General features: G+C 33.8%; 1 protein-coding gene across 1 annotated transcript in view; it reads right to left on the minus strand.

Moving 5' to 3' along the window:
- Positions 1 to 2,488: 2,488 nt before the first annotated feature.
- The window catches only part of LOC132933947 (homeotic protein distal-less-like), a 115,386-nt gene continuing 99,383 nt past the window's right edge, over positions 2,489 to 18,491 (minus strand). Inside the window, exon 5 of the mRNA XM_061000255.1 lies at positions 2,489 to 3,189. Coding sequence (XP_060856238.1) covers positions 3,171 to 3,189 — 19 coding nt within the window. The 3' untranslated portion in view covers positions 2,489 to 3,170. The remainder of the gene's footprint in view (positions 3,190 to 18,491) is intronic.

Below are 18,491 nucleotides of genomic sequence, written 5' to 3' on the forward strand. Positions count from 1 at the left end.
ACATTTCTATTGTTCAGATATTTGTTTCAGTGATGACTGGTAGCAGAATAATTTATTGTTCGTCAAACTATAAATAATATTTAATCATTGTTGTTTATAATTTATATAATCATCAGACAAATCAATTACTTAATTTATTATCAATTTATGGATATATATTATTATAACGATTTATAGATATTAAATTTGAATTGGATATTATACAACTGCAGTTTAGGGATTTAGTCTGAAACTATAGTATAGGAGGGTAAAAATTACTAATATTGCATTCACGACAAAAATTAATTTACGACTTTTATTGTATTTTTATCTCTGGATTCGATTTACTACGCTTATTTGCTTCTGTTTGTAGAAAACTATTGTGAGTACTTACCTGTTTTTTTCGTATATAGCGAGACTAGGCTAGACCATTTGGTCCTACCAAAATTTTAACTATGATAAAATTGGAGTTTCCGCTTAGCGACTTAGCACGGCAGAATATTATGTCTCCAGCAAGTTTGCCGGGTGATGATATTTATTGGCGCGTACCTGTGTATACGGATATACACTGAATGACTAAAATGCACTTTACCACCCCACTCGCAAATTTCAAATTTTTTTTACAGACGTATTTTTCAACGCTGATTTTGAAAGTGTTTGAAATTTTAGCGGAAACCAGAAGTCTTGATAAAAAATACTCATAGTGATTGTTGAGAATTCGTAAAAAGAGGGTTTGTGGTTCAATTCCCAATATCATACTTTTTTGTGGCATTTTTTTAAAATTTTTTTTTGAGATTCGCGTGACATGGTTTTACATAACAAATCGAAGGATATTTTTGGTTTGTGGAGCGTAGCGATGGCGCCGAGCGAGCAAGTGCCAAACAATCGGTCTATTTTTTTTTTTGAAACTATACTTTACCTTAGACCCAAAGTTTTCAAAGTTTTTGTCATAATTTCTTTAATAATGGTTTCCGCAAAAACAAATTTAAACAGTTTAAAAATCAGTGTTAAAAACACGTATTTAAAAAAAAAAAATTGAAATTCGTGAGGGGCGTGGTAAAGTGCATATTTTGTTCTGCACCGAATATAATGACCTGGGTCCATGTTAAGCGTTGATGCGTTTTCGATGCAATCTTCTCTAAGTCGGTATACCGTACCGTTGACGTCAATATATATACGGTCCGTCGCCACGCATATAGCATGGCCGCGGAGTCAGTTTCCATCCGATGCAACAAAAATACATAGCATGTATGACCCCGGCAAAAAAATTTAAAATTGTCGTGTACACGGTCGAAAAATTTCCTGTTAAGACTCACACACACACACCGGTGCACCATTGGTTAAAATCATAACAACATACAAATATCCTTGAAATGTTATAGGAACATGTTTCCAAGACGTTGAGATATTATTATACTTCATGTTTACAGGATGTTGATATTATGTAAACCTAAAATATCATTACAGTATGATAAAAGGTACACGATGGTTAGCAAACCTCTGTGGGTGCTGTAGCATTGCGACTTCAATCGCATACAGCGCTACGACGTTTTTAAACATCAAATGCTCAGTGGGTGCTCACTTACTTGTAAGTTGTGAACTTGTTACACACTGACGAAAAGTCAACATCAATGCCGTCATATCAATAATTCACATAAATTCTTCTGCTTAAAACATAGTCTGTCAACTAACCTAATCGACTGCAGTTTTAATGGTCGCATTCTGTGCACCAGCGCACACAATATATAATATGTGGTGCTGTAGGGCCAACAACGCCAGTTAAGACCATGGAATCGTTTACCGGCCAGATAGGTCTACTGCCAGATACTGCCTATAATAATATTGAATATATATCGATTTATAAATAAGGCGTGTTTTCGATAGGTCTACGCTGATTATTTTGAAATTATATTTTGACTGAGCCACATAAAAATATATGCACTTGCACTGCCGCCGATAAATACCTAGTTTCGGCACTGCAGCGCGCGTATATTATAGGTAATGCATGAACACACTACGTACACACTCTGTATATATTATAATATACATACCTTATATTATACATATTTATTGTATAATATATACCCGAGATGGATTTTTACGAGATCGGCGATTTTCGACCAATCGACGATTTCGTAAAAATATATATGCTTCACACCTATTCGCTACGACCCTCTTGTCACGTCTATATCGTATGTTTACGATGTATTACCTACATAGGTATTAACATATTAGTAGCTCTGTAATATTGCAGACAACTATTATAAAACGAATCTACTACAGCTCGCAGTTATACCAATAACAGACCAGTATTGAGTTACTTAGTGTCAAGTAAAATTGAACTTAATTTTGAAAAAATACAACAAATCTATTGGGTGGGGTAACCCGGTGCCCAATACTGGTTTTACAATACAGACGCACAATTAAGGACAGGCAGTAGGATTGTTTGAGGATGATGGACGAGCTATAGATACCGTGGAAATGATAAATAATAACACATTAAACGAAATAATTGTTTAAAAATTCTATTACCTATGATTTTTTCTAGTGTCTAAATATATGCTCAATATAACACTTTTTCCAATATATACAAGTTTAACTATATCATATTATATAATTTTATGGAAGGTTCCAAAGTACATCATTATACAATGTGTAATTACATTTTTTTTTTTCACAATGTTGTTCATTATTATATTGTTTGCATATTACATATATTCGGAAAAATAATAATAATAATAATAATAATAATACACAAATCCAATATATACAAAAAGAATGTATCGATAATATAATAATAATAATAATAATAATAATAATAATAAAATAATAATAATTATATATGCAGTAGAAATAAAACTGTAAATAAAATAATTTGTCGTTAAATATAATTTTTGGGTTTTGCAGAGAAACACGCGACGGTACTCGTCTTGCGTAGGTACATATATTTATATATGTGTATATATAATATATATATATACATAATATTATAGTGTTTCGCACAAACCGGAAAGGAGAAAAAAAACTTAAAAACACTGAATATATAATATAATATATCACCAGTTAAATTATATTTGAGTTTAATATATATACATATAAATATACATATATATATATATATTATATATATATATATATATAGGTACACAACAGTAAAAGTTCTACGATTGTCGACTTATTTCCATTTTTTGTTAGACGGCTGGCCATACCCTGAAACAAAAAAAAAAACAAAAAAAACTTCCGTTAGAGCTGTAATCCTTAAGATATGACATTGTATATAATATTATAATATAATATATTATTATTGGCAGTAATTTTTATGTCGACACAATTAAAAAATGGGAATATGGGGTCGATGCGGCCGCGCTCATAATATGAATTTCCCTCCCGTGCAGTAAGCGCTTGCCGGGACTTTCGCGGGTTCTCGCAAAGTGTTTCCGAGACTCGAGTGCCTTTGTCGTCCGCATAACGCCGTTCTACACGCGTTTGGAAACAATAAAAACGAAAAGCGGCGGTTTTAATGGAGGAAAAAAAAGTAGTATAGCCGTTTTCCGTGGCCTGATGTTTTCGATCATACTCGGCAATCCTCCCATCGGTAGCGTGCAAAACACGTATGGTATACTTGTGTACAATATTATTATACCATGGTGGTGTTTCCACCAAACAATATAACATATAGCGACGTTGCTCGGACAGCTGACAGAATTTTGTGGTCGTGCACGACATGTTGTACACGGAACGTGGCGAGTCCGTCGCCCGAAGAGAATGACACTATAGAATATAGATAGTAGTCATACCATAGTGGTTATAGCTAAGGTTAGCCGGGTTCACAAACACGCCATTGTAGAATAATTGTGCGTATCATTCACTACCAAAAAAGATCTACCTGGAAATTTCCAGAGTTGGGCTAAGATCGACTTTTGGACAAGACAGGCGACGCGAGATGTAGCTATGAACCGATCTCAGATGTTTATTAAAAATTGCTACTGATAAAATGTATAATATATTTTATTGATAACCATACTTCAATAACCACTGCGGTCTGTTACCTTAAGGTTATTAACTCCCTCACTCCCTCTCTCTCTCTCTCTCTCTCTTCGAGCACACATTATCCGTGGGTAAGTGGACGACTATTCTTTCATTATATCTATATGACATTTACCACTGTTGGTGTAGTATAATATTATATAGGTACAGTGCAAACGTCTGTCGGGCGATTTAAATCGGCAATCCCTTGCTATAGGCACTCCGTTATCGGACAACCAAAAATATTAAATATTATGATACACAAATAATAAATTTCATAACATCATTATAATGTGTTCACATTTTTTTTTTTTTTTTATTTACAGTACATAATTTTCTTGTTTCTGCGATATTGTATACTGGTTAAGTCGCCCGCAGCAGGTATTTACATATTATTGTTGCAGATCGTGTATATTATGCAAATTCAGAGAGCGCACGATCTCTAGCGGCAGCGGGAAAATCTGCAGATATCGCAAGAATTGTGCGCGTATCAAAGCGGCCAACGTGCGTTTATTACATAAAGAGTTCAACTTTTGTTGATGTTATTATTTTTATTTTAGTTTAGAACCGACGAAGATAGGGAAACTGAATACTGAACTTTGTTGTTTACTGTAATTAAAACAATATGATTGCAAGAATAATTTTCGATGGCGCTTGTCAACACTTTAGAAACGTTTGGTAGAAGAGAAAAACATTTTTTTTAGAAATTTATATTTTACCACGGTAAAACTACCGGTTATAAATTCGTCCTAAAATCGTTTTGAAAAAGAGAACTTGTAAAATATTATATATTTAGTCAAGTTAGAATAAGACTGTTTGGTTAACATCGTATATATTCGATTTAAAAAGTGGATATTACATGCGGACATTCGGTTCCCGTTTCATTTCGTTTCCCCCCTCCGGCGCATAAACTATAAAATATTTACCACGTATATTATGTAGGTACAATCATGTTCATGTATACGTTGGCAACTCGCGGTCAATAAAATGTAACAGATTCTTATCCAAGTCGAGTCGACTTAAAAACATAATATAACTTTTGATTTCACTTTTTTCCATACATGTACAGCGTATATTATATTGACGGATTAATCAAGTCGGACAACCACAAATCAGCAGGACACCGGCCTGAGCTGCACTAAATATAAGCTGGAATAGGTGTCTATAACCTAATACATTTTTCAATAGATCAATAGAAAAATGTTTATTAAAATAATACTTCCCGATAACGATAAAATAATGTATAGCACTCATAGAGATCCTAATAACAATATAACTGGGACACTGACACGCGTTATTAATCAACAAAAAGTATATATTATTTTCCAAAGTGCAACGATCAAATTACATAATTTTGATTAAAACAGACTCGTATTATAACGATATTCGTGTACTCGACGTCGAAGATGGTCCCCGTGACCATAACCATAATAATAATACAAACTGACAATACGCACTAAAGCTATAATATATATGCTCTATTATAATGTATTATAGTGCAGGCATAGCTATAATCGACAATCGTTAATCGCTTTGGAGTATAATGGTCGCATTTTGGTCCGCCATGACGCAGCATAAATTACTCGATATTTTTCCTCTATAAGGACAATCTATAAATTACAAATTTTTGTTAACTTGTAACCATGACAACAAAAAACCATACGAAAATCGGTCAGAAACAAAAAAAAACTTGTATGCATCCCGAAAACATATTTATTTATTTCATTCATAGTTTCTACATTTTATTCGGAATCCGAAATCTTTTCGATTTTCGATTTTACTGAAAGTTGCGCAAAAGTATCGAATATCGATTATTATTTATCGTACTTAATAATATGTTTGTGCAACAGTGCGACGAACAATATTCTATTCCAAGAATGCGCGGGTTCTCGATAAACACGTGGATTCCGCTCCATCTAGATTCAACCACAACAATATTATTCGTTACCCACTTACCCATACGATATTGTACTGTACACGAAGATTATATTATGACCGAAAACCGTAGAGCCTAAATTATATTATATTTCATGATTTTCTGGAAATCTGTTTTGAGAAATTCCAGAAATAATATTATTCTCCCATACGTCATTTACTTCGGAGAACGTTTATCTATGTTATACGGCTCAACGAAAATAATATGATAATACTATATCAATTACATCGCGGAATCGACGTGACTCATTATTTCTAGATTTATAGATTACTTAATAATACTATGTATTCCTCGGAATCCGACGACGGTTCGAAAAATAAAATCGGACATATAGGGTTTTCGTGTTTATGATGTTCGTTTCAAACGCTGTTGAAAGACCCGTTCAGTTATTGTGCGGTGAACTTTTCAAGTTTCGTTATTATCAGGGCTTGCAGACGTTCTAATAACATTATGATTATAACGGTATATTTGACAAAAACGATTGAAATTTGTAAACGTAATTATAAGGGAAAGCGATAATCGATAATAATTAAATACCGCAAAACAGAACATAATGATTAAAAAAATATATTATGTATTATCATTAAGCAAAACATAACGCAAAACGTAATTATTATGGAATTTCATTGAACGAAAAATTACGCAAAACGAAATAATTTAAAATCCATTAATTTAAAAGTTATATTGGTTTCGTAGAAATATTTATTTCGTGCATATGGAAATTAAAATGTATTATATTATATTCCGTATCCGGGCCATTGCCTGCCTGCATTAGTTATTATTAATACATTTAATAAGTATTAACACTATTCTAAATAACGATAAACGCAAAACGTGTATAACGTTTTAATTCTGAATAACGATAGACGCAAAAATTGTGTGACGTTTTAAATGTAAATAACATAAAACGGAATTTTTTTCTTCAAATGCAGGTCCTGGTCATTATACATTATTGTTGCTGTTGTTAATTTGATTTCTAAAAGATTTCCATTGACACGTGGACACAACGACGCGGAGGCCGACAAACGGTGCGACGTGATATGATTATAGTATAATAATATTGTTTGGACGCAGCGATGACATTAAACAATATAATTTTCGGATCGCATATTCCTCAGGGGGCGATTTCCGTGGATCATTGTTACACTTAAGCAGTGACGATCGCAGACCAAACACAATTCGAGACAAAATCCATCGATTATCTAGTTCTTAGAGGGATAATTCTCAAACGAGATTCGAATTCTGCTGTACGACGTGGTGCTATTCCACTGGTTTACGCCTACGCGGGCAAATGTACCCTTACGTGCCTTACACCTAATGAATAATAATAATAATAATAGTATATTATACGATGGATAATAATTAGCCGTCTTGTCTCACTGAAGTCGCTTGGCATTTTCCAGGGAGGCAATATTTAATCATAGATAAGGTGTATTAGTATGTATATAGATTCATACAAAATGCAAAATTAGCTGCGCATTGCATATAATATATGTATATATAGATACCATATATGGTTGTTAACTTCAATCAATATTGCATTTGCGCGGTATAAAGAAAGCCATTGTTTCTAGTATTTGTTGTTTATATCTACGGTAATAATAATAATAATACGATATCACGGCGGACAAAACAACTCGGTTATCGCGGCCTAGCCTAGCGCGGTGGTATAGAAAAAACTTAGCGGCCGGGCGTTTGTCGTCCGTATGCAATATGGATCTTCGCACGAGGCGCAGAGGTACCACACTAATGTAGGACGATTCGCGATAACATTTTTACGACCGTAGTCCAACATTTTACGAGCGCGAAAAAAATCATACCAACATATAATACAGGCTCATACAGGTGGTATACTATGTTCGTAGATAATATTATATTATAAGTTGTCGTCAGGTGTGATGAAAAAAAAAAAATACAATATATATTTTATATTATTATTATAATACTAGAACGTACCTATATAAAATCGACGGAAAAAAACAACGTTTTAGGACCTGCAGTGTGCGCACGTACCCGTGACGTTATACACTGCACGATATATTATATTATTATTATTATTATTATTATATTATTCCGTGATTAATAAAATAATAATAAAAAACGCAACAAGTGTGTGTGTGTGTGTTGACATGCCGAGATTGCGCTCGGCCACGGTACGGTGTATAACCATATAATATTGTCTATATCACTATTATGTTATGAGCACGCACCCGCGAGGCACACAACGTTGTCCCATTGGTTTTATCGCCGTCTTACCCGCAGCTACATTATAATATTTTCGTACCTATAATACGTTCTGCAGACGTATGTTATACATGTTTACGACCACTAAAATCACACGGAATATACATAATATGTGTGTACATAATATAATATATATATATATATATCACCTATATATTATGCGATTATGTTATCAACCGCTACGTATATTCAACCGATGGAAATTATACTGTTTTCGATGAATTAAATATTCGTTATAATACATATTATAATAATAATATATGTACCGAATAAACGACAAAATTATTATAATCAAATGTAGAGGTATACGTATGCATATACATTTTTTGTTACGACATTATTATTATTATTATTCTATCGAGTGTGTGCGTACGTGTACAGGTCGTGAACCGTTTAAAACCACCGAATATAAACATAATATATGCGGCTGCAATAATAAAGGGATCGATTTTATCAATTTTACGATGCACGGACTATTATACCGCGATTTTGTAACACTGCTATAATATATGTATTATTATAGTATGGTTAGCCGCCCAAATGTTCTCCATCGACATTTAATGCACATGCATGTAAAATATAACTATGGGAGTCCGAAGCTTTTCAGAGACCAACATTTGAAACACCTTCCTTTCCTATACCTACCTATGCGTGTACACCACTGATCGTCATATGTGACGTACCTAGTTGGTCGTATATATTATTCATCTAGCCTACGTATATTATATGGGTTAAATTACACCCGTGTGCGGCCACATATAATAGAGATAATCGTCTGCATCTATCGTCTGTTGTATTATACGCATACGTAGTAGGCAGGTACGCGGCGTGTATTGTCTCTGTCCCGTCGATTTTAGCTGGGAACGCTCTGCAGGCATATTATACGAAATCGGTTATACGGAACGATCGTTACGCTCACATTATATATACCTACGTGTAATGTATACATGTATAGGTATAGATTATTGTTATATTATTAATGTATTTACGAAACGAAAGAAAAAAAACCACCGTGTCCAATACACGACGGCGGCTGCAGCGACGACATGACCACAATATATATTTTTCGGCGTTTAAGGAGCAAGATTCCACGTCACTGATTTTCAAAACGAAACACTGCACGACGAGACTACATAGATATTTAATATACGACTATAGTTCCGGCACGACGACGTCATTGTAAATTAATATTATATTATATTCCAACGACGCGGTGTCGATAAAATAGATAAATTGTGGATCGGTTGATGTATGCGCACATTTATAGCAATATCGTTTTGAGGAAATAATAATTAAATAGGTACAATAATATATTGTAAGTATTATAAACACATTTAATTTAAATTTTCGTTTTTACTTTAAAATTGCCACGACGACATTAGATGTTCAGTGCCAGTATCTAAAATCGAGACCGTTCGTCAATTTCGTATGGGGAATTCAAAATCATCACCGGAGTGTACTCTGGATGGTATTGGAAATATGTAGATATAGGCACACCATAAGTCATAACGGAACTGCATTGTGAGATCATTGTTGAAAAATTAGAAGATTAGAAAATGTTTAGATAATATCCGATTTCATGATTACTTCTACACGTGTTCTACGACTTACAGAGACGATCGTTTTATTACTTTACGACACAAAACCCAGTGTGGCGTCGGTCGAATATTTGGAGTAATTTACTATCGTCCATCACGTATTGTCCGAACTGACAATATATTATATAACGCGGTCATCGTGGTCAATCCGTCCGAAAGTGCGGTGTATATTATATGTGTTAATCCGTCTTCGGAGGCTTGAGGTTAGGATATCAATTGTATTGAACATATTTTACCATTTCCCACATTAATATCGTTGAGTATAATATATTGAATAGTATACGATATTATATTATTACTCAATGCTAATATATTATACGGTGTCGGAGAATAAAGCAAAGTAAACAACACAATATTATTACACGTGATTTCGAGAACGTTAACATGTATGCATTGTGCATCATAATAACACGGTCGATCGATCTGTTTGTATATAAAAATAATATTATAATACATTTCTATTGCTTTTACTGCGTTCTCGGAAAGATCAAAAATCGTTAAAAATAAATCTCTATTCTTAAATAAGTTGATCTCCCCCTCCAACTGTTGTGGATAGCGTGCGAGTGACATTGAAACGTATTTCGTCACGATCCAATCGAAATAAGGCGAAACACATGGACGATTAAGTAAAAACGGCGTAAATTCGTAAATAAATATAATATACATATAAATGGAAAGTTAATAGCGTCCTAGTGGGGTACTAATTGCCGAAAAAAACATACTTTTTAAAATAATACGTGACTTTTTACGGGCGGGCCACTGATCGAACGAATTGGATTTCTAAATATACAGGTTCAGTGCACCGTTTCGTTGGAATTTTCGAGACGCATATTATCAGCTTGGATCTAGTTTGACGGTTAGAAGTTAATATTATACAATTAGAAAAAATAATCTATATAAAATTATTACACACAGATCAGAGAGCTAATAAATTTATTCATTTAGAACCAAAAATGTCCTGCAACATAATAATTACATAAATAGTTATAAAAAAGCGATTTAGGTACTCCGAATGGAAAAGGATGCACAAGTGCTGCAGTGATCGATTTTTTTTCACTTATGTGTTTGTATATCCCATATATTTTCTCAAACGATATTAGATTTATAATGAATTCTGTAGGTTTGAATCCATTGGGAGACTTTTATCCGATACACGGTTCTAACACTGTACAGTGCCAAAATAATATTATTGAATTTGCGTGTATATTTCGTCGCAAAATATCATTAATACTTTAACTTTGTTAGGGAGGGGATTACGTGTTAAACACTTAAAATACAACTAATCGACATTCACACATGCGGAAATAGTTCCAAAGCGTAAAGCGGTCCACTACGAGACGACATATTATAAACGTAATGATTCAAAATGTATATCTAAATATTTTAATGACGACAACTAGGTATTACTGGCGCGCGCGCACTTCAGTCGTCGAACGACTCTATTAACTGAATAAGATCAAAAATACACATAAAATAATATAATATTATAGATACGGTCGCGTGCGACACGACGCAATCTGACAAAAAATCGCCATTTACACGAACGACATTGTAACATTATACACCGATGAACGGTAGGTGTTACATAACATTATGAGCGTATAAGACATAAACAATAATATATAACACTACCTACGGGGTTCTTCGAGCCGTGTGCGACGGAAAACTGTGTCGGAATCGCGTCGAGGCGCTGAGTGAGTTATGCAATCACACGCAACACCCAAAGTTGTCACACGAAATTTTAAACGCCCCGCGACCGAGTTTACGGTTATAATAATCGTGTTATACGAGCGTAATCGAGAGTACATCCTATAAGTTATTTTATTTTAAATATCCTGTGCCGAAGACAGGAGGGGAGCACCATGTGAGTAAATATACCAATATTTTGAGGGGGTGCACAAATTGTGAAGCTAGAAGACCCGGGGACGACCCACCTCCACCCCATTACACTTCCCTTACAATATAATGTTTACAAATCTATATTCATCTACTACCTACCTATATAATTAATAATAGTACAATAAAATACAATTTTTACATAGTTTATCTTGAAAGCAAATTATATTTAATTTGTAGGACTTTTAAATTACTTTTAATATTTCTCTCTATATTTTAATATTGATAAATTGGCAAATCGTTACTGTATAGCATATTTGTTTGCATAGCCTAAATATAAAGCTGGAAACACATTATAATATAATATACCATACTACCTATAGACAAGCCAACCGTGGATAATAGTTTTCAATAGTACTATTTGGAGTTAGCATGGATGTTATCTCAGAGTCTTCAGTTTAATAATAGATTACTTTTATCGTGGATCACAGACCATGTCTGACAACAAACTTCGGTGGCCAATATCATTCGTTAACAATCTTTTTACGCTAGATTCTGGTGGTGGGTATACAATGTATTTAATAAACGATATATTCGTCGGTGCCAACGGTCTGTGTATATTATTTTCAAATGTTCATTGTTTGAGAAAAAAGTATTTACATATCATGTGTGTTCGTGAACAAGAGAGTCATAAAGTAATAGGTAATAAATAGGTGTATAGGTATTCTAGCATTAGGTATCAAAACTAAAAAAAAACGATTCACTGCCCTCCCCCCCACCACCAAAAAAACAATAAATGTTCCGGTTAAGGCACTATTGTTATATCGATGGATCGATGTGCAACGAAATGCATAATATCAATATATTATTCTTGTGAAGTATGTAATATGTATTCGGTATACATATCACGATCGCGGCCATGTTTGGGATGAACCGTGTCGACAGAAAACCGTCTAGTCATCTTCTGCTGTAACGCATAGCCACATAAATAATATTGATGATAATAATATATTATGTTGAAGGAGTGCCGTCCAATGGATTGGTTTGAAAAAAGCCCCGTCACCGATCGATCCATAAACGCCCCTAGACTTTGGGGGGGGGGGGGGGTATAATTTCAATATAGGCGTGAATCAATTTGGGAATGGATAATATTTATAGTATCCATGATAATATAGGAAATACATCGATGACTTGTATAAATGGCCAACAACTTTAAGTCCAATTTTGTTCACAAATTGTGGTGTATGTCTGGGTTGGTTTTTTATCATAACACTATAATAGCGACATTTTTTTTACTATGCACAGATATAGTTATTAATCCACTATAAATTGTGATTCAAAATTAATTTTAAAAAAAATTACTCAATATAATATATAGGTACTACCCGTGAATTGAAAATAATAATAGGTAAATTATAATGTATTATCGCCTATTATGATATTGTTGCGTACGAGTTTTGTCGAGTGTGGCGACGGATCGGACCGAAACAATAACGATAATATTGTACCATAATACCACGCGGTATTCACACGATATTATGCGGGAAGTCGACGACGGTTGCCGGAGGAGTCGTCGTTAGCCCCGCATTGTACTCGAATGCGCGCCGCACTCGTGCCAGGTCGTTGCGTGGGGGGAGGGGGGGCGGAAAACGAAAAAGTTTAGCGGGGGCTCGTGCGAGTGAAAAGCGCTCGTGCTCTTCGCGGCGGCGGCGACTTCTGATCACCCTCTCACTCTGTCCGTCGCCCCTATGACCGTCGTAATACGTTATATTGTCGTCGCCAACGAGTCTCTCCCTTCTCGCGGACGGTATTCGGCACATGTCGCGTTTAACGAATCGTGAAATCGGCCTTTGCGACGAACTATATACAGTTCGTTGTCGTGCGGCGATCGCGGCCTGCGCCTATAATAATATGTGTCGCGAAAAATTTCGCGTTTCATTTTAATTATTATTATTATTATTATTATTCGGTTTCCGCGCGTGCGCACGTGTAGTTAGTAGCCCTGTCGTGCAATATTATTACGATGACGTGCAGATGGGCGGCACACGCTTACGTTATTACGTCGCATTGTCATCATGCCGTAGAATATTATGTAATAATATGCGCTTATAATAATATGATAATCCGAATTATTCGTTAGACGCGGGCGCCACCACCGGTCACACACACGTGTGCAGAGTAAATTATAAAAACATGATATTGTCATTATTATAATGTTGAGGGCATCGGAGCCGGTGCGTTTATTAGTACAAAAATATGTCTTACAGGAAAAACTCTCACGTATCCATGTAGAATAGTCGGATTTCGTAAATTTTTTTTTTAATTTAAAATCAGAGGACGTCTCGCAGGTCGCGTCAAAGCCCAATTTTCAAAATTATAACTATAGAAACTAAAATATGAATTTGAATAATGCACAATATTTGTTCTTTTTCAAACGTAGTTTTCTAACACTGTTTAAAGTAAAATGAAAATGCAGCCTTTGATCTTACCTGAAAAATATTCTCCACTTTTAAATTAAAAAAAAAATAACGAAATCCGACTATTCTACAGGGCGTGAGAGTTTTCCTGTGAAGTCATTTTCGTTGATATAATACACCGTAACAACCCCCCTAAATAGGTAACGAGCTGTTGATTAGTGGAAAATTATTATAATTAAAGTAAAAAGTAGTAACTAAAATATAAAATCAAATTTTAAAATTTGATAGAATTTCGAAAAATTGGAAAACAGGCACCGACACCCATAAAACAATATTAATTGTACACGTCGATTATCCGTTACGGGTTGTAGTATCATGCATAATATATTATAAACATTAACATTATTAATATTAAAACTATTAACTAGGTTAAGTAGATATGTATGTATAATGTGTATCAAAATGTAGTATTAAGTCTTAGTCAGTAAGTTTTAGCAGATGTAGCAAAATAGGGACTCTAGGTTAACCGACGATATTATGTAAGTGATAGGAGTAGACAAAACATGTGGGTCCTTCAGCTGTAATCAGAATGAAACGTTTATGGGATTCATCCTATACACTGAAGTACATATTCAAATTAATCCTTATAGTCTTAACGCTATAAGGATTTGAAAATCTGTTGGAATTATCAACAAACATTTTACCTATCGTATCGTTTAATGAAACTATTACGTCATAACATGGACTCGTTTACCCGCGTGACGACTGCAATTGCCGCGATTTTAAGTTATACGTAAAGTTAATTTTATGCACGCGAGAACGTCTTCTCGCTGGAGTTTTTTTTCTATAATCAGAATAATATCTATAAGGCTATACCTATCTTATTGGCGGTCAAATAGGCAGTGTTCTTTGAAAGAATATGTATATATTTATAAATATTTATGTGCGTGCATACGAATGTATATATGTACCTGGTAATTGGTATAGTACCCTTGATGTTATTTTTCACACGTTTAAGTACATATTGTGACTTTGCACACATTACACATATCATAATTTATTATTATTTCTCTGTATACATAATATACATATTAAATCCAAAACGAAATCCGTTACGTTATGACGTTATGTGCACGTAATGCATTATTTTCATTATTATTATTGCACGTCGTCGACATCGGAGGAGGAGAACAAAATAATACGATTTTTTTCGGATTTAAAAGCGGATTTGTGATGTGGATGGTCTCGTCGTTGCTCCCGTTCGGGTCTTCGGGCGGCATCGCGCTCCGCGGACGTGATACAATTTTCTATCATCACTGCGGCACATACGCGTAGATATTAAATTATTATATCTACCATGGTATACATACAATAATCCGTATATATATTATATTATATACATTCGACCAACTCGTCTGAATCACGTAGATATATATATATATATATATATATATATATTACACATGCATATAATAGTATATGCTTCATCTGCCGGCTGCAATGGGTAGGTGTACTTACACACACATATGTATATATAATATATTACATTCACGTGCATGGTACATATTGTATATAATAATATACGGACGTGACGACGCGTTTCCACCGCACAGAGGTCTGGCCAGAGAACATGTCCGCCATATTTTTTTATTTCTATTTTTTAAATATCGGTTTTTTCACTCGCCGCCGTCATTATTGATATTTGTTATTTTTATTACGGTTTTTCGTCGATGGTGCACGCGCTCACATCCCGTAGGTACATCATCATAATATTAGATACATGTTATTATTATTATTTTTATTGTAGGTATTATTATTTATAAATTATAATATTATATATAGGTTACAAATAGAGCATAGGCGTCTCGTTTGCGCATCCACATCGCCTCGTCGTCACGCGTTTTTCATAAAATCTTACGATTTCCTCTCTGCGTATACCTAGTGCTTACATGTACAAGTGTCTATATTACACCTATAGTCGCATATAATTCAAATCGCAATTATAATCGTACGCGTGTAAACGAGTTGTAACATGTAAACTAAAGGTATATCATTAACAGCTCAACTGTTCACATATATTATCATATTCGTATATTGTTATATACCTAATAAATATATATCAATATTATATTATAACGCGTACCTAATTTATTCCTTCAGCGGTTATATTATAATATATAACACCTATCAGCGTTTATACATATATTGTGCAGTGCATGCACTCGTTATTTCGACGCACCGAAACTATACCGTAAACGCGTAGGTCAATATAGGTATGATATCATACATATTTTATCATATGTACACGACAGAGGAGGGTATTAACCATTAATATTAATATTATTATTATTATTATTATTATATTCGCTGGGAAACTCGTTATGATTGCCACGCGGCGTTGCGCGATCGTAGTTTTTCCCCGCGCAAAATAATAATTTATACAATATACATAGGTAGGTATTTCGTAACGACTTACGGTGTAATATTTTGCGTGTATAATGTATATTATATTCTTCAATGCCGCGTGATTGCAGGTTTTTCGTTGTCCTTGTGTGGAAAGCGTTCGCGATTTATATGCGTAGCCACGCAGGTGGGCATTTTATTATCTACCTTTCGCCGCGGATGACGACACGTGCTCGGCCAAAGACGCAACCCCCGCCCAGCGCGTTCGCCCCCTGTATACTTCCCCAAACACACACCTAACCTCGTTGGGGCAGTCGAACGCGATTGTGTATTGGTCGATCTAATATTAGAAAACCATATGGTTTTAATAAAGTAAACGGATAACGACCACCGTTTATACACAGTATATACCTATATAATATATTATGGTATATGATTTTCAGACGGAAAAGTTTTAAACAAAATACAATATATACCTACATAGTTTTGCATAAAATAATAGTATATAGTGATGGAATACGAATGATCGGAATTATAGTTGTATCCCGACGAAATCGTCAACAATTTAGGTTCTTATATATAACCTCGTATACCTATATGCTCCCACGGTGTTGTACACGAACAAACAGTATAGGTGTACGACGTAATTTCTACTCGATCAATAAACGAAAATCGGTAGACGCGCCATGTTACATTTTACTCATATAGGTGTAACCTGTACATAATATTATATTTACTTCGTTATACGGGATCATCCAGTTCGGTGATTCTATACACTAACGACTAACGTATTTTATCCACGATTAAAATAGAGGAGGCATGGATTCTTTAAAATCCCTAGGCATTTTTTCAACTGGTAGTATTATAATATTCTATCAATAATATATATTATTTGTATATTATATTAAGACCATCTAGTAGTAAAAAAACATTAAAAAAAAAAATAAAACAATACATCAGTACCTACAACTTTTAGTTGTTTTTTCATGTCTTATACATTGGTTAATATTACAATATCTGTAAAATTATTATAACAATATTTTCTTTACGAAGTTACAACAAAATATTATTTTTTATTTTACATACAAGGCCTTGACTACAAAGGCCACAGCAAAATATTAAATAATAACATAATATACATTTTTTTTTTAATACGGTGTATTATTTACAGACAATTTTTTCGAAATATTCTGCTGCCCCTTCCCCTCTAACTTTGGCTTGAGTGCAGGGGATTTTTATTATACGTCCTATTTTGTCAAGCTCTGAAAATAAGTATTTTAGGTATACTTTTCAATGTTTATATTTATGATTTACTTTGGACAATCCAATGATCGTGATTAGTCCCAATTTCTTTTTTTTATCAGTAAACATCTGACAGTATATTTATTAGACTTTAATTTCCTAAGGAAAAAACCGAGGGTAATATTACACACTGCGTGTGATTTAAAAGTTTAAATCGAAACAATATACTTTTTACTATATGAAATTATACATAATAAAAGTTAATAATGGATCATTTTGTAAAGAAGAAAAACACGTATTATCGACAAAGGTTTGTTAAAAATATATTATTTTTAATATTGAACATATAAACATTCTCTTATTTTAATTAAAAAAAACAATTTAGCATATTTTGTGCATTTCGAGTGCATAACGCATATAGTGCAGAATGCACAAATTAAAATTTTTTTTTCAGTGCATTAAATTCACAGCTCCGATTATATAAATATGCATATAATAATAATATATCCGCGGTATAATATGCGTGTAGGTATTTAAAACCAGAGTGGTATAAGTTATAACGTTTATACTGTACACACTATATATATATACAAGTCGATTAACCGCGTTCCGTGTGTGTACATTTATAACATGCATACGTGTGATGTATACATTTTTATATTATATGCATACTAAACTGTAAATTTAGCAATAATTATAATAATAATATCATATATACAGTATGACCGTGGAAAAAATACACGCTAGCAGCATACAACGCGTTATCATACAATACGAGTACCTCTATACCTATATATATATATATATATA

This window comes from Metopolophium dirhodum, chromosome 1 (assembly GCF_019925205.1).
Source record: "Metopolophium dirhodum isolate CAU chromosome 1, ASM1992520v1, whole genome shotgun sequence".
NCBI classification, from domain to species: Eukaryota; Metazoa; Arthropoda; class Insecta; order Hemiptera; family Aphididae; genus Metopolophium; species Metopolophium dirhodum.